The sequence below is a fragment of the Schistocerca cancellata genome, chromosome 2, assembly GCF_023864275.1.
Source record: "Schistocerca cancellata isolate TAMUIC-IGC-003103 chromosome 2, iqSchCanc2.1, whole genome shotgun sequence".
NCBI lineage: Eukaryota > Metazoa > Arthropoda > Insecta > Orthoptera > Acrididae > Schistocerca > Schistocerca cancellata.
This window is the reverse complement of record NC_064627.1, coordinates 924,477,784-924,502,954: the sequence shown is the minus strand read 5'-3', so window position 1 is coordinate 924,502,954 and position 25,171 is coordinate 924,477,784. Positions and strand designations below refer to the sequence as shown.

The following is a 25,171-nucleotide window of genomic DNA, read 5'->3' as shown; positions in this document are numbered from 1 at the left end:
CTTAGCGGGGCGCGCTCTAGTGGGAAAGTTGTGTACGTGCTGACTACGCGGAACTATGTACACGACAGTCCCGTAAGATTTCACACAAATTTAATAATAATAATTTTTTTTTCCAAGTTCCACACAAACAAAGCCTTAAATAACTATTTTTCACTGTCGTAATGCAACCGGCCTGCCTGTTAACGCGAAACGCGTGCAGAGGTCGCCGTCTCCGCCTCCGCCGTGCGCGCGCTCCCCGTCACCGCCTCCGCCGTGCGCGCGGGCGCGCTCCCCGTCTCCGCCCCCGTGCCGCCCGCCGCCGTGCCCCCCGGCGCCGTGCGCTCCGGCGCCGTGCCCGGCGTTCGAGATGCTCGAGGGGGAGCCTGAGGACCTGCGCGGGATGCTGATGTCCGGGGAGTCGGACGTGGAGGCGGCGGCGCGCGCGGCGCTGCGCGCCCAGTGGGCGGCGTCGCTCGCGGCCCACCCGGACACGCCGGACGAGCAGCTGCGGCGCGTGGGCGAGCGGAGGCGCGCGGCGACGGAGCAGCGCTGGCTGGAGCAGGTCGAGAGGGTCGAGGCGGCCGCCGACTACCGCAAGAGGATGATGGCGGTCCAGCGGGAGATGCAGATCCGCGAGTTCCAGGAGAAGCGCGAGGAGTACAACATGACGCTGGAGGCCGTTGAGGAGATGCTGATGGAGGAGCGCGACATGATGCTCCGGGCGCAGATGGACAACCTGCTGGCGAGGGCCAGGGCGGAGATCACGAACGAGGCGCAGTGGCACGCCGCCGTCGGCATCGCAGACGCGTGGCGGCGCAGCAGGCTCGAGGCCTACCAGCCGTACGCCGCTGCCGAAGCCAGGGTGAGTCTCGCCTCTTCGCTAACACCTACAAAAACTTCTACAGTGAGGAATGTACGACGTACTGAAATGTTCCTTTCCTCTGTACTCGGATAACGTCGGTGGACGACGTACGGACAGTTCAACTGGTTCATTTTCTCTGAGACCGAGCGAGGTGACACAATTGTTATTTATTTATTGCCAAATTATAGACCTGTTACCTGATGTTTTAAACCAGGTCCTACATCTTACAATTTTCGTTTTTCTTTTTTTTGCAGTTTTCTTTTGTTTTGTTTTACATATCTACAACATTTAGAAAGAATAATGCTTTTCAAAATAGCAATAATTTACGGTTGATATATATATATATATATATATATATATATACATATATATATATATATATATATATATATATATATATATATATATATATATATATATATATATATATAGGACTATTACAAATGATTGAAGCGATTTCATAAATTCACTGTAGCTCCATTCATTGACATATGGTCACGACACACTACAGATACGTAGAAAAACTCATAAAGTTTTGTTCGGCTGAAGCCGCACTTCAGGTTTCTGCCGCCAGAGCGCTCGAGAGCGCAGTGAGACAAAATGGCGACAGGAGCCGAGAAAGCGTATGTCGAGCTGGAAACGCACTCACATCAGTCAGTTATAACAGTGCAACGATACTTCAGGACGAAGTTCAACAAAGATCCACCAACTGCTAACTCCATTCGGCGATGGTATGCGCAGTTTAAAGCTTCTGGATGCCTCTGTAAGGGGAAATCAACGGGTCGGCCTGCAGTGAGCGAAGAAACGGTTGAACGCGTGCGGGCAAGTTTCACGCGTAGCCCGCGGAAAATTGGCTCATGCCACAACTGGAGACCGACAGCGCCGACTTCATCTTTCAACAGGATGGTGCTCCACCGCACTTCCATCATGATGTTCGGCATTTCTTAAACAGGAGATTGGAAAACCGATGGATCGGTCGTGGTGGAGACCATGATCAGCAATTCATGTCATGGCCTCCACGCTCTCCCGACTTAACCCCATGCGATTTCTTTCTGTGGGGTTATGTGAAAGATTCAGTGTTTAAACCTCCTCTACCAAGAAACGTGCCAGAACTGCGAGCTCGCATCAATGATGCTTTCGAACTCATTGATGGGGACATGCCGCGCCGAGTGTGGGACGAACTTGATTATCGGCTTGATGTCTGCCGAATCACTAAAGGGGCACATATCGAACATTTGTGAGTGCTTAAAAAAACTTTTTGAGTTTTTGTATGTGTGTGCAAAGCATTGTGAAAATATCTCAAATAATAAAGTTATTGTAGAGCTGTGAAACCGCTTCAATCATTTGTAATAACCGTCTATATATATCCGGTGGTCAAAAAGTCAGTATAAATTTGAAAACTTAATAAACCACGGAATAATGTAGATAGACAGGTAAAAATTGACACACATGCTTGGAATGACATGGGGTTTTATTAGAACAAAAAAAAGTTCACAAAATGTCCGACAGATGGCGCTGGACAACAAAACATCAGTGAGTGCGCATGACAATCGTGTATAGAAGGGGCTGTACTGAGAGAGAGCCAGATGCGCCAGCAGTCACAGCGTGTAGACGTTACCTGAAAAGGCGATTTTAGTGAAGCTGTATTATCAGAATGGGGAATGTGCTAGTTCAGCCTTACGATCCTATCGACATAGGAAGGGGATTCGAACGGGTAAAGGTCCGTTGACAAATGCAGCTGTGGCGAGAATGATTTCGAAGTTCGAAGCCACGGGTTGTTTAGACGATAGACCGAGCTCAAGGCGTAATGGTGCTGAGACAGTTCAGGAAGAAATGGAGACTGTAACGGGTTCATCTATGCACGGGGAAATCAGCGCTCGTGCAGTCGCACGTCGCACCGGCATTCCATACACTACTGTTTGGTTGCCACTTAGGCGTACCCTCCGATGCTATCCGTACAAAATCAGTCCCAATCGGTAAAGGTACTAACAAATCTCTCCTATATCCTGTCATCTTTTTATACACTTCTTAGTACATACCGGGTGATCAAAAAGTCAGTATAAGTTTGAAAACTTAATAAACCACGGAATAACGTAGATAGACAGGTAAAAATTGACACACATGCTTGGAATGACATGGGGTTTTATTAGAACAAATAAAAAAAACACCCCATATTGCTAGACGCGTGGAAGATCTGTTGCGCGCGTCGTTTGGTGATGATCGTGTGCTCAGCCGCCACTTTCGTCATGCTTGGCCTCCCAGTTCCCCAGACTCAGTCCGTGCGATTGTTGGCTTTGGGGTTACCTGAAGTCGCAAGTGTATCGTGATCGACCGACATCTCTAGGGATGCTGAAAGACAACATCCGACGCCAATGCCTCACCATAACTCCGGACATGCTTTACAGTGCTGTTCACAACATTATTCCTCGATTACAGCTATTCCAGGAATGATGATGGACATATTGAGCATTTCCTGTAAAGAACATCATCTTTGCTTTGTCTTACTTTGTTATGCTAATCATTGCTAATCTGATCAGATGAAGCGCCATCTGTCGGACATTTTTTGAACGTTTCTGTTCTTTCGTTCTAATAAAACCCCATCTCATTCCAAGCATGTGTGTCAATTTGTACCTGTCTATCTACATTATTCCGTGATTTATTCAGTTTTCAAATTTATACTGACATTTTGATCACCCAGTATATACTAAGAGAAGTGTATAAAAAGATGATAGGATAGAGGAGAGATTTGTTAGTACCTTTACCGATTGTGACTGACGGTGACTACCTCAGTATGATTTGTTTCAGCTGTTGACCGCCAATCACACACATACAGAACCACACACACACACACACACACACAAATGGTTATTAGTGGCGAAATAGTATTACTAATCCTATTTATTACTAGTCCTATGTATTAACTTTCGGTGCCCATCCTCGTACAGCATTGGGTGATTTCTTGGCTAGATCTCCAGCTCCTTATGCTTATTTACTGTCACGTCTCGTCTTCCTCCTCCTGTTACGCCTCATTGTGACTTTTCGCTGTCCACCCTCTGGAGCTTGTTGTTACGTTGCACATAGACATGTCTGTTATGTCGTGTCTGCAGGTGCTCTTCGTGTGTTGTTTTTGGTATACTGTTTGTCAACACGTTTAACTGTGCCCGTGGTTCTTCCCCTCTTATTGCTGTGTATATATCTATGTCTTTTTCTCTGTAGTGTAAGTGTTGTGTATGTCTATTGTTCACGTATTGCCCCCAGAAAAAGACAGTGTGTTCTGGGGAATCTTCTTCCCTGCATGTGCATATAGGTGTCTGCGTCAGTCTCAGGGTTTCAGTGCGTGGGATGAGGTCCGTGTCCGGTTAAGAAATGTACCATACCGCTGTGGGATATACACTCCTGGAAATGGAAAAAAGAACACATTGACACCGGTGTGTCAGACCCACCATACTTGCTCCGGACACTGCGAGAGGGCTGTACAAGCAATGATCACACGCACGGCACAGCGGACACGCCAGGAACCGCGGTGTTGGCCGTCGAATGGCGCTAGCTGCGCAGGATTTGTGCACCGCCGCCGTCAGTGTCAGCCAGTTTGCCGTGGCATACGGAGCTCCATCGCAGTCTTTAACACTGGTAGCATGCCGCGACAGCGTGGACGTGAACCGTATGTGCAGTTGACGGACTTTGAGCGAGGGTGTATAGTGGGCATGCGGGAGGCCGGGTGGACGTACCGCCGAATTGCTCAACACGTGGGGCGTGAGGTCTCCACAGTACATCGATGTTGTCGCCAGTGGTCGGCGGAAGGTGCACGTGCCCGTCGGCCTGGGACCGGACCGCAGCGACGCACGGATGCACGCCAAGACCGTAGGATCCTACGCAGTGCCGTAGGGGACCGCACCGCCACTTCCCAGCAAATTAGGGACACTGTTGCTCCTGGGGTATCGGCGAGGACCATTCGCAACCGTCTCCATGAAGCTGGGCTACGGTCCCGCACACCGTTAGGCCGTCTTCCGCTCACGCCGCAACATCGTGCAGCACGCCTCCAGTGGTGCCGCGACAGGCGTGAATGGAGGGACGAATAGAGACGTGTCGTCTTCAGCGATGCGAGTCGCTTCTGCCTTGGTGCCAATGATGGTCGTATGCGTGTTTGGCGCCGTGCAGGTGAGCGCCACAATCAGGACTGCATACGACCGAGGCACACAGGGCCAACACCCGGCATCATGGTGTGGGGAGCGATCTCCTACACTGGCCGTACACCACTGGTGATCGTCGAGGGGACACTGAATAGTGCACGGTACATCCAAACCATCATCGAACCCATCGTTCTACCATTCCTAGACCGACAAGGGAACTTGCTGTTCCAACAGGACAATGCACGTCCGCATGTATCCCGTGCCACCCAACGTGCTCTAGAAGGTGTAAGTCAACTACCCTGGCCAGCAAGATCTCCGGATCTGTCCCCCATTGAGCATGTTTGGGACTGGATGAAGCGTCGTCTCACGCGGTCTGCACGTCCAGCACGAACGCTGGTCCAACTGAGGTGCCAGGTGGAAATGGCATGGCAAGCCGTTCCACAGGACTACATCCAGCATCTCTACGATCGTCTCCATGGGAGAATAGCAGCCTGCATTGCTGCGAAAGGTGGATATACACTGTACTAGTGGCGACATTGTGCATGCTCTGTTGCCTGTGTCTATGTGCCTGTGGTTCTGTCAGTGTGATCATGTGATGTATCTGACCCCAGGAATGTGTTAATAAAGTTTCCCCATCCTGGGACAATGAATTCACGGTGTTCTTATTTCAATTTCCAGGAGTGTATATGTTTCATTCTCAACCGCTCCCTGACGTCAGGGAGGAAGTCGTGCAGTCCACGTCCCGTATCAGTTACATCCCACTCACCTTGCCATGTATCCAAACCCCAACTTTTAAGGTGACGTGTCGTCTGTATTGGTACACCAGCTATTCTGTGTACCTTATATAGTCTCCCTATCTTTAACCAGTACCTTGCAGCTCTGTATTTGATCGTGATATCTATGGGGCTAAAAGGTATCAGATAGATTATATAATGGTAAGACAGAGATTTAGGAACCAGGTTTTAAATTGTAAGACATTTCCAGGGGCAGATGTGGACTCTGACCACAATTTATTGGTTATGACCTGTAGATTAAAACTGAAGAAACTGCAAAAAGGTGGGAATTTAAGGAGATGGGACCTGGATAAACTGAAAGAACCAGAGGTTGTCGAGAGTTTCAGGGAGAGCATAAGGGAACAATTGACAGGAATGGGGGAAAGAAATAAAGTAGAAGAAGAATGGGTAGCTTTGAGGGATGAAGTAGTGAAGGCAGCAGAGGATCAAGTAGGTAAAAAGAAGAGGGCTAGTAGAAATCCTTGGGTAACAGAAGAGATACTGAATTTCATTGATGAAAGGAGAAAATACAAAAATGCAGTAAGAGAAGCAGGCAAAAAGGAACACAAACGTCTCAAAAATGAGATCGACAGGAAGTGCAAAATGGCTAAGCAGGGATGGCTAGAGGACAAATGTAAGGATGTAGTGGCTTATCTCACTAGGGGTAAGATAGATACTGCCTACAGGAAAATTAAAGAGACCTTTGGAGATAAGAGAACCACTTGTATGAACATCAAGAGCTCAGATGGAAACCCAGTTCTAAGCAAAGAAGGGAAAGCAGAAAGGTGGAAGGAGTATATAGAGGGTCTATACAAGGGCGATGCACTTGAGGACAATATTATGGAAATGGAAGAGGATGTAGATGAAGATGAAATGGGAGATACGATACTGCGTGAAGAGTTTGACAGAGCACTGAAAGACCTGAGTCGAAACAAGGCCCCCGGAGTAGACAACATTCCATTGGAACTACTGACGGCCTTGGGAGAGCCAGTCCTGACAAAACTCTACCATCTGGTGAGCAAGATGTATGAAACAGGCGAAATACCCTCAGACTTCAAGAAGAATATAATAATTCCAATCCCAAAGAAAGCAGGCGTGGACAGATGTGAAAATTACCGAACAATCAGGTTAATAAGCCACAGCTGCAAAATACTAACGCAAATTCTTTACAGACGAATGGACAAACTAGTAGAAGCCGACCTTGGGGAAGATCAGTTTGGATTCCGTAGAAATACTGGAACACGTGAGGCAATACTGACCTTACGACTTATCTTAGAAGAAAGATTAAGGAAAGGCAAACCTACGTTCCTAGCATTTGTAGACTTAGAGAAAGCTTTTGACAATGTTGACTGGAATACTCTCTTTCAAATTCTAAAGGTGGCAGGGGTAAAATACAGGGAGCGACAGGCTATTTACAATTTGTATAGAAACCAGATGGCAGTTATAAGAGTCGAGGGGCATGAAAGAGAAGCAGTGGTTGGGAAGGGAGTAAGACAGGGTTGTAGCCTCTCCCCGATGCTATTCAATCTGTATATTGAGCAAGCAGTAAAGGAAACAAAAGAAAAATTTGGAGTAGGTATTAAAATCCATGGAGAAGAAATAAAAACGTTGAGGTTCGCCGATGACATTGTAATTCTGTCAGAGACAGCAAAGGACTTGGAAGAGCAGTTGAACGGAATGGATAGTGTCTTGAAGGGAGGATATAAGATGAACATCAACAAAAGCAAAACGAGGATAATGGAATGTAGTCGAATTAAGTCGGGTGATGTTGAGGGTATTAGATTAGGAAATGAGACACTTAAAGTAGTAAAGGAGTTTTGCTATTTGGGGAGCAAAATAACTGATGATGGTAGAAGTAGAGAGGATATAAAATGTAGACTGGCAATGGCAAGGAAAGCGTTTCTGAAGAAGAGAAATTTGTTAACATCGAGTATAGATTTAAGTGTCAGGAAGTCATTTCTGAAAGTATTTGTATGGAGTGTAGCCATGTATGGAAGCGAAACATGGACGGTAAATAGTTTGGACAAGAAGAGAATACAAGCTTTCGAAATGTGGTGCTACAGAAGAATGCTGAAGATTAGATGGGTAGATCACATAACTAATGAGGAAGTATTGAATAGGATTGGGGAGAAGAGAAGTTTGTGGCACAACTTGACCAGAAGAAGGGATCGGTTGGTAGGACATGTTCTGAGGCATCAAGGGATCACCAATTTAGTATTGGAGGGCAGCGTGGATGGTAAAAAATCGTAGGGGGAGACCAAGAGATGAATACACTAAGCAGATTCAGAAAGATGTAGGTTGCAGTAGGTACTGGGAGATGAAGCTTGCACAGGATAGAGTAGCATGGAGAGCTGCATCAAACCAGTCTCAGGACTGAATACCACAACAACAACATCTATGGGGCATATTCCGAGCACCACAACAGTGCATCCACTGAGATGGTGCTGAAGGCTCCAAATAGCCTAAGCAGGACATTTCTTTGCCCTCGTCTGACCGATGCTCTATTGGTGACCAGGTTCAGTCTTTGTGCCCATGTGCTAGCTGCGAAGCTGAGTACTGATTCGAAGAGCGCACAGTGGTATGTCCGTATGACTGGTAGAGGTAGTCGGTACTGTTTTGAATTTAGCGTCATCAGTTTGTGTACTTTATGTGTTCATGGAAATTCAAGTTTTCATCTATGTGTACTCCAGATAACGCGTAACGTGCGCTCGTTTGATGTTTGTGTCCCTAAGTTTAACAGAAGGATTCCTTTGGAGTGATCCTCAGTAATGTGTATGTTGTTTTGTTTTCGGCTATCACGATTTTTGTGACACCATTGTGTAATTGTCTGTAGTATTCTGCTGGCTTTCTCTTCTAACTGGGCCCTGTTGTTTGCAGTGACTACAACTAATAGGTCATCTGCGTAGGCGACAATTCCGTCTGACCTGTCATCCCCATCCAGAAGTTGTAGAAGGGGTTCGATTGTTATGTTCCAGGACAGCCTTTGGTAATTCTTTTAATTACTTTCCGACTGTCCATCTGCCATTCGACTATTCGGTCTTCACAGTAGTCAAGGAAACCGTTGTACAGTGATTGCGGTACTCCAGATGTCTTAACCTCTGAAGCATTGCTGGCTGCCAGAGATAATCAAATGCTCCGGCAATGTCAACAATTATTGCCAGTAGTTAGCACACTGGACATGCATTATGGAGGACGACAGTTCAAACCCGCATGCAACCATCCCAATTTAGGTTTGTCATAAAACGAGCCTCACCTACAAGGACAAGGTGCATTGCGATCATTGTTGGCAGTCAGGTAGATGGTACTATCCATACAAAATGATTACTCGTTCGAGTATAAAGGACCAACATTTATTGCGCTACACAGCCAGAAAATGTTAATATGACATCAGTTCTCCGTGATCGTAAATATGAGCTTTCAGACGTCGTGGTGTAGACTTTTACAAGTCTCGGATGTACTCCTTTGATACTCCATCCCATGTCGCTTGCACATGAGCGTTCAGTTTCCGCAGATTGGTGGGTAGTAGAGGTGGAGTCCTGATGCGGGCCTTATAACACCTCACATTACCGATTGGGGAGGGATCGGGCGATGTAGCTGACCGTGACAGAGTATTCACAGCTGCAAGGCACACTCGGGAGATGGCAGCAGTATGAGGACGACCAACAGCAGCAGTTATGTTCACCTATCACACGGAAAGGAAACAGAACGAAACAGATCACAGTACAACATAGTAATACAGGCAGACGAGAATGGCTATCTCACACACTACTGTCAGTTAACTAACACGGTTATAACCATAAACAAATGACTGATGGCCGAAGCCTTGTGACTTCTGCTGATTTCCACCAATTGAGGACTTGGGAGCTGACCCACTGTACATGCTCCGCCAGCAGCGCTGGTCATCCCTCTTCCGCCCTGTTTTTTACTTAGTTTTGGATGGTGTTAACCCTTTTTCCTGCCGCAACACATTTTACATTTTTAGAAGTTCCTCTGCACTGCAATGGAAGCCAGACCTTAATGGTTCTAACTTTAATAAACACAACAGATACACATAACAGATACTTCAGTCGTCAATAACATATTCTCCTTCACTCTTTACAACAGTCTGCCAAAGCTGGGGTAGCTTTTCTATTTCGCGACTGTATAAATCACGTGGTTTTGAGGCGAAGAACTCGTCGAGCAATGTTTGGGGCGCATTTTCATCCGGAAAGGAAGTTCCTTGAAGATTGTTCGGTAGAGAGCGGAAAAGGTGAAAATCTGAGGGCGCAAGATAAGGGGAATAAGGTGGATGCGGAATGTCTTCCCAACTCCTGTATAGTGTTTTTGTCAGACTAGCAGAAGGCGGCCGAGCATTATGATGGAGTAACATCACTTCACGCAATCTCCCTGGTTGTTGTTCTTGGACTGCGTCTGCAAGAGGTCTCAGTTGTTGACAATAAATGCCTGGAGTGGTGCTTACACCACGGGGAAGCAATTCGCTGCACAGTACACCGTCGCTGTTGCATCAGATACATAACATTATCTTTCGCGGATGCGTGAAGGTCTTTGTACGGGGCGTTGCTGCTTTGTTTGGGCTCATCCATTCCTTTCTGTTCCTTATGTTAGCATAAGGACACCATTTCTCGTCACCAGAAACTGTACAGGATCGGAATGGTCGATGTTGTTCACGAGCTAGTTGGTGACGGGTGACGAGCAAGCAGAGATGCACATATGGGCACCACCCGATTTTCTGTGATTTTGGCTTACAGCATGCTTACAAATGTCGCACTATGGTGGAATGATCACAGTTCATCCAATTTGCCAGTTCTCGAGTACACTGCCGTGGATCATTATGGATTAATGCGTTTAAATCATCTTCATCCAACACCGACGGTCTTCCTGAACATGAAGAGTTACTAATGTCAAAACGATCCTCCTCAAAATGAGAAAACCATTTTTCTTGCCGTGCTCTGTCCAATAGCACTGTCCCCATACATTTCGCAAGTGTTTCTGGCTGCCTCCGCTGCTGTCTTCCATCTGCTGAACTCAAACAGGCGATATAATGGAAATGTTCCGATTTATCCACTTCGCACGCCATTTTCTAGCGTCCATAGCTCCATCCACTATCTCCAAATGACAAAGTGATAATATTTAAACTCAAACTGCAGCAGTGGAATACAAATAAAAAATGACAATCGATAAAGAAACTCACAGCGACCGGAATATCAACACGCAAAACAAAAACGCCACGAACGTATGCACCAACCAAATTTTTTTTCCCTTCTCTAAGCGACTGCTTATTTGTGGCATCAATATCGCTTTGAGAGCCTAGATTTTACCACACTTACATAAAAATTCGATCAAATTTCACGCTGATGTCAGATGGATTACCGCTTGAACAAGGAAATGATGACCTTAATCTGCACTCCGCCAACGTCCTCTCCCCCCCCCCTCCACTGCACCAACCGCCTCCCCCCCCTCCACCCCATCTTCCCCCTCCCCCAACCAACGAATTCGTGAGTATTGGCACTGAAGAATTTAATCTTCAAATGATTAACGTAACTAAAAGGTAAATGGCCTGGAAGGCTGCTCCCCACTGTTAAACATTGGCTGCATATAGACTTCCTTGTTGAATGAGTAGTTATGAGCTACAATTCATTCTAAAATCGCTATGAGTTCCGGTATTTTTTCCTCATAAAGCTCTTTGTTTTTCAATAAACTGCATACTACTGTTTCAGTCGTATCATGAGCAGTTCCATTTGGGCACAGGTTCACAGTGTCCACTCCTGCAAATCTGGCGTCGCATGGCATACGCAGATCAGTGGTGTCATTAATAAGTTCTTTGAGGGTTACTGATGGAAAAGTTGTTTTCAAAGGTGTAAAAGTTGCCGAGGATATCTTTAAGCTTTTTAGACAAGTAATACACGGGATAGTTCCTTGAATTAACAATGAGAAATACTGAGCCCGATTTTTGACCGAAATCTTAGTTTAGGTGTGAGTGGTTCGTGTTTAACTGTTTCAGACATCAGCATCTGAAAAAAGGTAGTCGGAATTCTTAATTTCCTAAACTAAGTTTGATATTATTCAGATGTAGTGTTAGTGTTAAGGTGTTTTGTATTATTTTGATGAAAAAATTGTAATGTTACGCTTACATAATCATCCTCATACACGACTACTACAGTCTTATTCTTACCTGCCTTTCAACAAGGGTTTTACTATCTGTAAGTTTCTTATTATTGTTAGTGTGTATGTTTTAATCAGTTGTCCCAGAATTGTGTGATGATCATAGGTTTCTTGCAATAATGTTTTTGGCTTTTGAATACAATATTTTGTTCGCTTGGATTTAGTTTGGATATGGCACATGAAATTTTCATGCTGGCGGCTAATTCTTTGGTGCTTGTCATTGAGTTTAGGTACACTGTTGTATTTCACATCTTTATCCAGTAACCCATGTTCAGCTTCATCAGATAAAATGCTGGTAGAATTTACTACTTTTCTACCATAGAATTAATTTTGAAGTGTTAGGATTGTCGGTATGATGATATGTTATTTCTGACCTAGGAGACTGAATTTTCTTTCTATGGCTGTCGTGTTAACATTATGTAAGATCCAAGAAATGAATAGGATGAATCTGATTACTGACTTTACGTACAGTTTTTATATTTGCCACTTTGGAATGTCTTTTTGCTTGTGGAAGGCTCTGATTTCAGTTTGTAACCGTATTATTTCACAATTAAGCTTGGCAATCTATGCACATTTACTCTTTCTGTTAATGTGCACTGTAATGCAGTTGGGGATTACATTTAAAGCCATTGTTAAGTCATGTTAAAATTTATGGAATTATCATCATATTCTTCACTTCACTGTTTTTGAATGTATTTCCCTCAGCTAACTTGCCACCTCGTGTATTTCCGAAACACAAAACAATATAAAAAATGTAATCGGTCAGAGATGCAACTATGTCAGGGGCTCACACAATGGGCAGGAACTCGCAATCCACAAATCTAAACAAAAATCACCTTTTTATAATGTTTCCATAAGGTTAGGTTCAACAGCCATAAAGTATTTTATAAAATGCATTTTAACCAGCACTTGTTTATTGTATCATTAGTCATCTACCGGTTTCGGTTATTAACCATCATCCAGGATATAGGGTACAACAGATTAGTTAAAAATATCCCGTATTCCTTTGAAGCTGAAACATATCTAAATTATCCGCAATTATACAACCAATTTGTCTTCGAACACCGACAGTCATATTGTACGTGAAACGTAAAGATATCACAGGAGAAACAAGACGAACGAATTATGTAGCTTATAAGCGGGTACCACAGGCGTGAAAATATCTTCATGCAGTAAAAGCTACAGCAAAACAATTAAGCACGCAGGGCAGACAAAGCACTGAAGAGAGGTAGTCGGATTGACTCCAGTACACATGGGTACAGAAGCTTGCTTCTGCTTTCTGTACGCTTCTGCCATTTGGAGGCGGAAAGTGAAATCAGAACATTGGCCATTATTTTAAGCCAGGTGATACTGCACGACTCTCCCCTGTATCTTGCCACAAAGAGTTCTTGCATTACTTGACACTTACCCTGTAGTGTACAACTTCGTACTCAATGGTAGGGAGAGATAAACTACAAAGTGGTACAGCATCTGCCGCCCTAGGGAAGATGGACAGGAGCAGAAAAGATTAGCGGACATATACACTATTGGCCATTAAAATTGCTACGCCAAGAAGAAATGCAGATGATAAACGGGTATTCATTGGACAAATATATTATACTAGAAGTGACATGTGATTACATTTTCACGCAATTTTGGTGCATAGATCCCGAGAAATCAGTACCCAGAACAACCACCTCTGGCCGTAATAACGGCCTTGATACGTCTGGGCATTGACTCAAACAGAGCTTGTATGGCGTGTACAGGTACAGCTGCCCATGCAGCTTCAACACGATACCACAGTTCATCAAGAGTAGTGACTGGCGTATTGTGACGAGCCAGTTGCTAGGCTACCATTGACCAGACGTTTTCAATTGGTGAGAGATGCGGAGAACGTGCTGGCCATGGCAGCAGTCGAACATTTTCTGTATCGAGAAAGACCCGTACAGGACCTGTAACATGTGGTCGTGCATTATCCTGCTAAAATGTAGGGTTTCGCAGGGATCGAATGAAGGGTAGAGCCACGGGTCGTAACACATCTGAAATGTAACGTCCACTGTTCAAAGTGCCGTCAATGCGAAGAAGAGGTGACCGAGACGTGTAACCAATGGCACCCCATAACATCATGCCGAGTGATACGTCAATATGGCGATGACGAATACACGCTTCCAATGTGCGTTCACCGCGATGTCGCCAAACACGGATGTGATCATCATGATGTTGTAAACAGATCTTGGATTCATCCGAAAAAATGACGTTTTGCCATTCGTGCACCCAGGTTCGTCGTCGAGTACACCATCGCAGGCGCTCCTATCTGTGATGCAGCGTCAAGGATAACCGCAGCCAATGTCTCCGAGCTGATAGTCCGTGCTGCTGCAACCGTCGTCGAACTGTTCGTGCAAATGGCTGTTGTCTCGCAAACGTCCCCGTCTGTTGACTCAGGGATCGAGACGTGGCTGCACGATCCGTTACAGCCATGCGGATAAGATGCCTGTCATTTCGACTGCTAGTGATACGAGGCCGTTGGGATCCAGCACGGCGTTCCGTATTACCCTCCTGAACCCAGCGATTCCATATTCTGCTAACAGTCATTGGATCGCGACCAACGCGAGCAGCAGTGTCGCGATAGGCTACAATCCGACCTTTATCAAAGTCAGAAACGTGATGGTACCCATGTCTCCTCCTTACACGAGGCATCACAAGAACGTTTCACCAGGCAACGCCGGTCAGCCGCTGTTTGCGTATGAGAAATCGGTTGGAAACTTTCCTCATGTCAGCACGTTGCAGGTGTCGCCACCGACGCCAACCTTGTGTGAATGCTCTGAAAAGCTAATCATTTGCATATCACAGCATCTTCTTCCTGTCGGTTAAATTTCGCGTGTGTAGCACTTCATCTTCGTGGTGCAGCAATTTTAATGGTCAGTAGTGTACATACCTTTTACGTTTCCACGTAAACCTTTTCTGTTGCAGAGGGACTTCTCACCAGCTTTTCTGTAACAGACACTACATTCCCTAAGGATGAACCAGTTCCATGTATTACAATGTCGTCGACGTAAAACATAAAATAACATACTTTTAGAAAAGAAATTTACAAAATATTTCTGATTACATGAAGTTATAGAATGATAGAAATATTTACATGCATCTTAAGTCAAAGAAGTTGCAGAATACAGATGTCACAGTATCGACAGGTGACATACATTACAGCCTTTTAACTCACAAACGCGTTTCATTTTTTTCCTTTATTGAATTTCGATTCCCCTCGTAGGGGCTTAGTACGTTGGGGCTTAGTACGTTGCTCTACAGCCTACACTCTTTTTAAAACGTAATAAGAAGAGAAGAAACAATAAAAGCAGGCGATAAAACGGTGACTTAAATTGTAAAACGGCGGGAAATTGTGGAAAGTTAAAACATAAAGCAAAGGGTTGGCAATGCTAATAAAATACACACGAATCAGACAAGTAACATAGGAGATACACAATTAAAAACATGGCGACAGTCTGGTTTCTGTTCGTAAGAGATAAAAAATCACACCCAGCGACAGTATGATGTCCGTTCGCAACACTGCACGCAAATGTCTGCACAAAGATGACACTCCATAGCCAAGGGCTGATGGGGGGGGGGGGGGGACCTGGACAGATGAGGGGGAAAACAAGGAGGGAGGAGAGGAAAAACCGAAAGGGGGGGGGACCAAAGGAGGGAGAGGACTCATAAGGGGGGGGGGGGGGGAGGGGCAGGGCAGATGCGAGAGGGAATGGGAAAAGGCAGAGGAGGGAAATGCAAAAGGACTCGGGGGAGAGAAGGGGGACAGAGAGAGGGTAGGTGGGGAAAAAAGAGGATGGAAGGGGGGGAGAGGGAGCCCGGGAAAAGGACAGAGGAAAGGAGGGGGAGTGAGGATCAGAGTTGATAGGAGGGATAAATGGAGGGAGAGAGGGCATCATACAGTAGGGGGAGTTGACGGAAGCCACCTTCGGAAAAGAGATGAAGGATGCAGAGATGGAGGGTAGGGGGGACACAACAGTGAAGACGTGGCAGGGGGCGGGGACGGGAGAGGAGAGGAGCAACCAGGGGGTGAGGGGGATCAAGGCGGCGGGAGGTGTAGAGTATGCGGTTATGTTCGAGGAGTAGGAGCAGATGGGGGAAAGGAATGAGGTCATAGAGGATCCGCGTGGGCGACGGGAGGCGTATACAGAAGGCGAGGCGGAGTGCATGACGCTCAAGGATCTGGAGGGACTTATAGATTTGGGGGGGGGGGGGCAGAATGTGTAAGGGGGAAGGCGCGAGTCGTGTTCCACACGTCGGATGTCGCACTAGACGCGACTGCTACAGTGCAACGAACGATTTTCAGCTGGCCGCAGAAAGAGAGATGCTGAAGCAGAGGAGGCGCAGGTACAAGACGCGGCTGCGGCCGGGCCCGCAGATGAGTCCGCTGGAGGAGGCCCAGGTGGACGTGTTCGACGAGTCGCCGCCCGGCGAGCTGCCGGCGCCGGCGCTGCCCGTCTTCGACCGGCCGCCCCCGTCCTTCGACTCTCGGCCCATCAGCCTCCTGGACGACTCCCCGCCACTGGACCTGCAGGAGTCCCCGCTGCTGGACAAGTACAGGACGCCCGAACAGGTGACGCCGGATCAGTCGATGGAGCAGTGGTACTCGTCCGAGCGGGGAGCAGGGAGAGGCGCTCGGAGGCGGCTCGTCTTCGACGACGAGGACGAAGACGACGACGACGACGACAGCGACCTGTTAGGTACGGTATACCCACTCGACTAACTTGTTTACTTTAAAAACTGGAGACAGCTTCTACCTAGTGCAAGACACAGTTTGTTCGTTTTAAATACGGTACTTTATGTGCTGTCTTAAGTCGCACGAAAATTTGGCGAAAAATAACGCGAAACCAGCGGGTTTTGAGGAAAACTAATGAGGTATTGAATAGAATTAGGGAGAAGAGGAGTTTTGGCACAACTTGACTAGAAGAAGGGATCGGTTGGTAGGACATGTTCTGAGACATCGACGGATCACCAATTTAGTATTGGACGGCAGCGTGGAGGGTAAAAATCGTAGAGGGAGACCAAGAGATGAATACACTAAACAGATTCAGAAGGATGTAGGCTGCAGTAGGTACTGGGAGATGAAGAAGCTTGCACAGGATAGAGCAGCATGGAGAGCTGCATCAAACCAGTCTCAGGACTGAAGACCACAACAACAACAACAACAACAACAACAACAATGTGAAATCGGCGAATTTTACCACGTGTTGTGAAATTTCTAATTTATTTTTTGGTTAAAAAGCGGCTCCAGATTCGGTAAAGAAACAGTAGCACCGAGTTTCGCTAAAAAGTCACCAAATGTGCCATAATAACAACATCGAATTTGGTAAAAGCAACATAGATTTGGCAACAAACATCAAATTTGTTTAAAAAGACAACACTTGTTTTTGAAAAAACAAACTAACCACACCAAATAAACACCAAATTTGTCAGAAAAGAAACAAACACCAAATTAAAAAAACAACGCTAAATTCGTCAAGAAAACCCAGAATTTGGTACAACACCAACTTGGGGCAACAACGCCACACGCGATTAGCCGAGCGGTCTGAGGGCGCTGCAGTCATGGACTGTGCGGCTGGTCCCGGCGGAGGTTCGAGTCCTCCCTCGGGCATGGGTGTGCGTGTTTGTCCTTAGGATAATTTAGGTTAAGTAGTGTGTAAGATTAGGGACTGATGAACTTAGCAGTTAAGTCTAGACTTCACAAACATTTGAACATTTTTTTGGTGAAACAAAAACACATAATTTGGCGAAAACAACACAGATTCTGGCAAGAAATAAGGAATTTGACGTGAAACATGAATTTGTCTAAAAAACAACACAGAATTTGCCAGAAAACAACATTAAATTTGGCACAAAACACCGAATTTGCAAAAAACAACACCGCATTTACCCAAAAATAACACCGAATTTGGTCACGAATCGAAACGATTTTTCCCTGTACCTAGGCCTACCTTCAATTACGTTTCGTTTATTAATGTGCCTGTAAAGTAGGATAACGGAATGAATGAAAGCGAGCGATGTTAAGCGAATCAGAGTGGGAAACATACACTGATGACCCAGACCGTTATGACAGTTGTAACACGCCCAGGAGTACAAATGGGTCGAATACCTTAAACTGGTTGTCGTTTCGATATGACCGTGCGCCCTGTCCACACCACGTACCTGATAATCCCGCGGCGGTCGTACTGTTCTGCTCCACACTGCTGCTGGCTTGCCTGAAATTATCCATCGAAATATACAGGCGGGTTTAGGGGAGCCACTCAACGTTAAAACCCAACACTGTTCGACGTCTGATATGAACAATTATATTCTGAGACCATAAAAGAAAATCGCATCTTGCACTGTTCACATTCTAATTCATAAGTGTTTATCCCAATTAATGGATGGTTACCAGTCCACAATATCACTCAGACGAGCGTACGCGTAACCGACACGACGCGGGTGATTGTTGTTGATGCGGAAGCCGAATGATCGCACGGAAGTTCTTACGCTCACCACGCATACACAGATTTCTTTTGGTACCAGTCCTCCTTGACACTAGTAATGATATAACACTGTTCGTAAAGTTAATTTTTCAGTTCTCAGTTCTCACTTGTACGAGCGTGCGCGTAACCGTCGCGGCGCGGAAACGCGATGATCGAACTCACGTTTTCACGCTCGCAACAAGACACTGGCTCTTGTTTGCACTCTTTTATGGTAACTAATTTTTGCTGATATACATTAGTTCATTCTGAGAGACCGAACACGGCGCGGATGATTGATGCTATGCGACACGCAGGGCGTTATCGGTGGCACTGCTCATTTTTAATTACATCTTGACGCACTTTCCTCTGAATCACTTCCATATTTCATCACTTTACTGTAATAGCACTTGTAACAACACTTCAACTTCCGTACTAACAATGCCTGTCACATGCAGAGCTACCCACAACACAACAGTTCCGTGTCCTGTGCTCGACTCTGCAGAAAAGCGGCCGCTCGCAAAGATACTCCACGACTAAGCGAGCGATATGACAATACGCTTACACACTCTGCTTAACAGCGTATTCGGCAACTTTTTGGCAAGTGCCTAGTAGATTTCCAAAGGTATGTGGCAGAAGATGTCTATGCAGGAATCACGCAGTTCCCATTAATCAGGGACCGGTAGTTTGTGGCAACCCACAGCGTCCCACTCATGTTCCGCCTGCTTGAGATCAGGTGAATTTGGTGGCCAAGACTCCAAGATGAGTTCAGTATCATACTTCTCAAATTACTGTAACACGATTCTGGCCTTGTCACAAAGGCAATTATCCCGTTGCAAGATGTCATTTCTACCTCGGAAGACGTCAAGCGAGAAGGGATGCAGGGCGTTCGCAATGGCGTTCACGTAGTCCATAGCTATCATGTCGCATTCGATTATCACCGCAGGTCCCATGGAAGCCCAGATAAACGTCTCCCATAACACAACACCACACCCACCAACCTGTGTCTGTAGTGCATTGCATGTTTCGAGCAGCCGTTCGTTTCCATGATAGCTTATTAGGACATGACGATCGACCTATGCAACTCGAAATGTGGCTCATCCGACCAGGTGTGACATATGTACATTGATTCACGGTCCAGTATCAACGATCTCGTGCACACAATAATCGTAATTAAGGATGACGTTCGATCATTACGAGAACATGTAGGGGTCGTATGCTGCGATGCCTCATGTGCGACAATGTGCACTGACTTATGTGCTCTGAAACACCTGTGCTTGCACCAGCATTGTCGCCAGATCTGTCACAGATTGCCCCTATCCTGGTTTACAGATCGGGCAAGCCTGCGACGCCCATGTTCTATGATGAACCACGAACGTGCAATACTTTGTCGCCTACTCGTGTTTTCACCGTTCTTCAACCACTTGCCATAGATCGGGGATGTATAGACTTGCTTGTACCACGGGTCGTAAGCCGCTGACTGAAACTACATAGCGACCACAAGAAGAAAAAAAGGATTATATACTTAGTTTTCATTATATGCTTTACAAATATTCACCTCATTTAATAAATATAGTTCCAACAATTTATTCCCAAAAGAACTAACAAGCAACCCCTGGAGTACAAGGTCGCAAAAGGCCAATGATGTCTGTGGCATTCGACGCCCCACATGTTGTCTACCATGCAACCACATTAGTAGCTGCTAATGGAAACTGGGGTTGGGACTGGAGGTGAGTACAGCATCAGTCTACAGAGCACTGCTGAACTGTTTAGTTCACAAGTAGCTCACAACAGCGAGATAGTACTACTGGTGTTGATACAAGCCAGAGCAATGGCAACGACAAAGAAAGCAACCAGTTTAAGGTATTCGACCCATTTGTACTCCCGGGCGTGTTACAACTGTCATAACGGTCTGGGTCATCAGTGTATGTTTCCCACTCTGATTCGCTTAACATCGCTCGCTTTCATTCATTCCGTTATACTCATATCTACAACAACACTTGCCGAAGTTGACATTTCATCAGAAAGGAACTCAAGGAATTTCACAGAGTGAGAAAGATGTTACAGGTCAAATACTAGCGTTTCTGCAAGATGTGTCAGTGGAATGTGCGGTGTCGTGTACCTTCGACTGTGGGGGCAATGTGCATGACGTGTACAATGATGACGATACATCCTTAACAAGTGAAAGCGATATTGAAGCAGGTGTCGAGAGATGCAGTTCATCGGACAGGAAGCCATAAATCCCGTCTCTAGTGTACCGTAGCAAAAGACCATCAGTATACAAGGAGCGGGTACTAAATATAATTACGTACGAGAAAGATCATCCGTGCGTTATGCACATCAAATTGCGCGCGACATAAACTGAAGAGCCAAAGGAACGGGTACCCCTGCCAAATATCGTGTAGGGACCACGCGAGCACGCAGAAGTGCCGCAACACGACGTGGACTCGACTAATGTCTGAAGTAGTGCTAAAGGGAACTGACACCATGAATCCTTTCGGGCTGTCCATAAATCCGTAAGAATACGAGGGGGTGGAGATCTCTTCTGAACAGCACGTTGCAAGGCATCCGAGATATGCTCAAATAATGTTCATGACTGAGGAGTTTGGGGGCCATCGGAAGTGTTTAAACTCAGAAGAGTGTTCCTCGAGCCACTCTCTAGAAATTTTGGACGTGTGGGGTGTCGCATTGTCCTGCTGAAATTGCCCAAGTCCGTCGGAATGCACAATGGACATGAATGTATGCAGGTGATCAGACAGGATGATTATGTACATTTCACCTGTCAGACTCGTATCTAGACGGATCAGAGGTCTCATATTACTCCAGCAGCACACGCCCACACAATTACAGAGCCTCCACAAGCTTGAACAGTCCCCTGCTGACACGCAGGGTCCATGGATTCATTAGATTGTCTCCATACTCGGACACGTCCATCCGCTCGATACAATCTGGACAGAGACTCGTATGACCAGACAACATGTTTCTAGACATCAACAGTCCAACGTCGGTGTTGATGGGCCCAGGAGAGGCGTAAGGCTTTGTGCCGTGCAGTCATCAAGAGTATACGAGTGGGCCTTCGGCTCCAAAAGCCCATATCGATGATGTTTCGTTCAATTGTTCGCACGTTGACACTAGATGATGGCTCAGCACTGAAATCTGCAGCAGTTTGCGGAAGGGATGCACTTCTGTCACGTTGAACGATTCTCTTCAGTCGTCGTTGGTCCCGTTCCCGAAGTATCTTTTTCCGGCCGCAGCGATGACGGAGATTTGATGTTCTATCGGATTCCTGATATTCAAGCTACACTCGTAAAATACTCGTACGGGAAAATTCCCACTTCATCGCTATCTCAGAGATACTGTGTCCCATCGCTCGGGCGCCGACTATAACAGCAGGTTGAAATTCTGCGCCAGACACTTGTTATCTTGTATTGGCGTTGCTGATCGCAGTGCCGTATTCTGCTTGTTTACATATCTGTGTATTGAAATACGCATTCCTATACTATTTTCTTTGGCGCTTCAGTGTAGATTTCAACGATTTCAAGGGAAACAGTGGATGGTTGCAAAACTTCAAACAGTGCTCCAGAAATGGAAGACATAAGATAAATTTCAAACAAAGCGTCAACTTGTTGATGCACAGCAAACTGCGGAATCGGAATGAAAATTTGTAGATGAGATAAACAAATTTATCCCATCGTTCAGTAAGGAATTTGTTTTCCACTCCGACTGCGATTCTTTCTCGTGTACGTAGAGTTGCAAAGGCAGTATGGAATATTTATGTCACAGCAAGCAAGAGTGGGAAAATTGGCGTAAGAAAACTACAACTATGGTATGAGCACTGCTTTTGGCCAACAGCTGGTGGAAATAACTAGCTTTTACTTGCCTCCCGGTCTGCGTATAAAAGTCGTACTCCCTCAGAGCGGTCTATCCTCTCCGAAAAGTGTGTGATATTGCAATTCATACTGCCTGAAACCACTGGACAAGTTTAGTCTCTGGATATTTGTTTTTACCGTGCCTTTAAAACACGTTATCGCACTATTTGCAGCTACGCCTTAAAGGATAGCTACTTTTACGATAAGCTGCAGGACCGCCTCTTTCGCATTCTGTTGCATGCCATCACATTCCATCGGTTCTCATCGCCCCGTTACACCAATACCATTGTATATACTTCTTTAAAAGTGGATACTTAGCTAAATGTCCTGCACGGTTTGTAGCTCCCAACGAGTTTACCTTCGATCTGGATGGTGCGAACCTTTGTGATCACTGTGGTGGGCCATTTTCGATTCGGTATTCGTGGTGCAAGTGAATTGTTTGTTTTGAACAGTTCTTGAATGTCGACGATGTCCATTTTGTGAAGTGTAATAGATACATCCCATATAATGTCGATCTCTGCAACTCCAGGACACGCCTTTTCTGTCTCTCTCCTGATGCAACTGGTGAATTATAAGCACCAAACATTTTTTGTGTCACAGTTGTTAATACAGCACTTTCAAATGAGCCTTACCAAAGATTGAACTTGTGACCACACATTCAAGAGGATCCCCCTAAGTTCTACAAGGGCCCTGTCTCCTTTCAGAAAAGAAATAAAAAATTACAAGAACGAACGGCGGGGGCGGGGGGGGGGGGTAAGGGGGGAGGGGAGGGGGCCACCGTAAGATCAATTGGTGGATCGCATGCGCCCTACAGTCTGTGCGTCACTGTCACAGATAATTACGACAGTAGCACGTGAACGACAAACCAGCTCGGCGTTCCCTAGATGCTCGTTACCAGGCTCCGTCCATAACAATCTATCGTTTCTCAAAGTCACTACTTATACCAGTGGATTACTGCCCTTGTCGTCACCAGAATGATTTCACGTTCGTCTCTGCTTCCGTTAAATACATTCCTTAGCATGAACCACCAGGCGACATTCTGTGTCGCGCCGGGCAGTGATCGTAATACTTTGGCTCATCAGTGAATGTGTAACGATGGACAAAGGAGAGAAGCTATAAGTTACAGAGTTTCCACAGTAAGAAAAGCGGCTTCTGAAAAAGAGGAATTTGTTAACATGGAGGCGCATGGAAGTACACTAAACAAAATAATCATAACGACGCACCACGAAGGAATTGTCCGAACGGGACGGAAAGCGGTAGATATGAGGTACATGTACCGACAAACAAATGATTACAAGGTAGGAGGCGAGATACTGGCAGAAGTAAAGCTGTGAGTACCGGGCGTGAGTCGTGCTTCGGTAGCTCAGATGGTAGAGCACTTGCCCGCGAAAGGCAAAGGTCCCGAGTTCGAGTCTCGGTCGGGCACACAGTTTTAATCTGCCAGGAAGTTTCATATCAGCGCACACTCCGCTGCAGAGTGAAAATCTCATTCTGGAAACATCCCCCAGGCTGTGGCTAAGCCATGTCTCCGCTATATCCTTTCTTTCAGGAGTGCTAGTTCTGCAAGGTTCGCAGGAGAGCTTCTGTAAAGTTTGTAAGGTAGGAGGCGAGATACTGGCAGAAGTAAAGCTGTGAGTACCGGGCGTGAGTCGTGCTTCGGTAGCTCAGATGGTAGAGCACTTGCCCGCGAAAGGCAAAGGTCCCGAGTTCGAGTCTCGGTCGGGCACACAGATTTAATCTGCCAGGATGTTTCAAATGATTACAATTTCCCACTGCTGTCCCGGTGTCTCTATACACATCTTTGCTGGTCATCGGGGCTCAGTTCGAAGCGGGACTCATCAATGAAGACAATTCTACTCCAGTCAACGAGATTCCAAGCCGAAGACATGTCTGGCGACGCCCCAGACTGGTGGGATACCAGTCTGACTTTCGGCCGGCACGCGGCCCGACAACCGGGAGTGATGGTCAGTGGTGGCAGTTCTTTTCATAACAGGACTCCTTTCGTTGTCATCTGCGACATCCTTACAGAATAGTGGTACGTCGACGATATTCGACGTCCCGGTTTATTACCCTCCATGGTAAGCCATCCTGGGCATCAATTTCAGCAAGATAACGCCCACCCACACATGGCGAGAATTTTTACTGCTTGTCTTCGCACTTGTCAGACCAATCCTTGGCCAGAGAGGTCGCCGGACCTCTCCCCCATTGAGAACTTTTGGAGCATTATTGCCAGGACCCACCAACTAGCTCGGGCTTTTGACGATCTACAGGGTGTTTGTAAATGAATATCGGGGTTTTAACGCTTTATAATATTTATTACATTAAACTTGCAGTTATAAACGATATTTCAAATGAAAGAGCAATTCAAACAGTTGGGTTTGGCACCAGTGCGCATGCGCAGTGCGCAATGTTTCCGCCGCAGTCCGCTAGACAGTGGTAGTAGCGAAGATGGCGACTAGTGAACAGAAAGCGTTTTGTGTTTTGCAGTTTGCAAAGACCGAATCTGTAGTTATTGTGCAACGTGCGTTCCGGCAGAAGTTAAGTTGTGATACTCCAAGTGATAATAACATTCGTAGAAGGTATCATCAATTTAAACATACCGGCTGCCTTTGTAAAGGAAAGAGCACAGGACGACCAAGAGTGAACCTACTGTAACTGGCACTTCTTACCTTGATACACTAGAGCAATGATTCTTCCTTCAGTTGCAAGAAGATGAGCCAGAGAGCTTAGTTTTCCAGCAAGATGGTGCGCCACCTCTTTGGCAAAGCGAAGTACGCGATTGGTTGAACTTCACTGTACCCAAGCGCTGGATAGGCCGCTAGGGGCCCAATGACGGGGCTTGTTTTGCCTCCACGTTCACCCAACCTAACGCCATGAGATTTTTTCGTTTGGGGCTTCATCAAGGATCGTGTGT

At 46.1% G+C, this 25,171-nt stretch overlaps 1 protein-coding gene across 1 annotated transcript in view; it reads left to right on the top strand.

The window, feature by feature from the left end:
- Positions 1-346: 346 nt before the first annotated feature.
- LOC126159931 (uncharacterized) overlaps positions 347-25,171 on the top strand; it is a 48,512-nt gene continuing 23,687 nt past the window's right edge. The window contains exons 1-2 of the mRNA XM_049916741.1: positions 347-841; positions 16,234-16,627. Coding sequence (XP_049772698.1) covers positions 347-841; positions 16,234-16,627 — 889 coding nt within the window. The remainder of the gene's footprint in view (positions 842-16,233; positions 16,628-25,171) is intronic.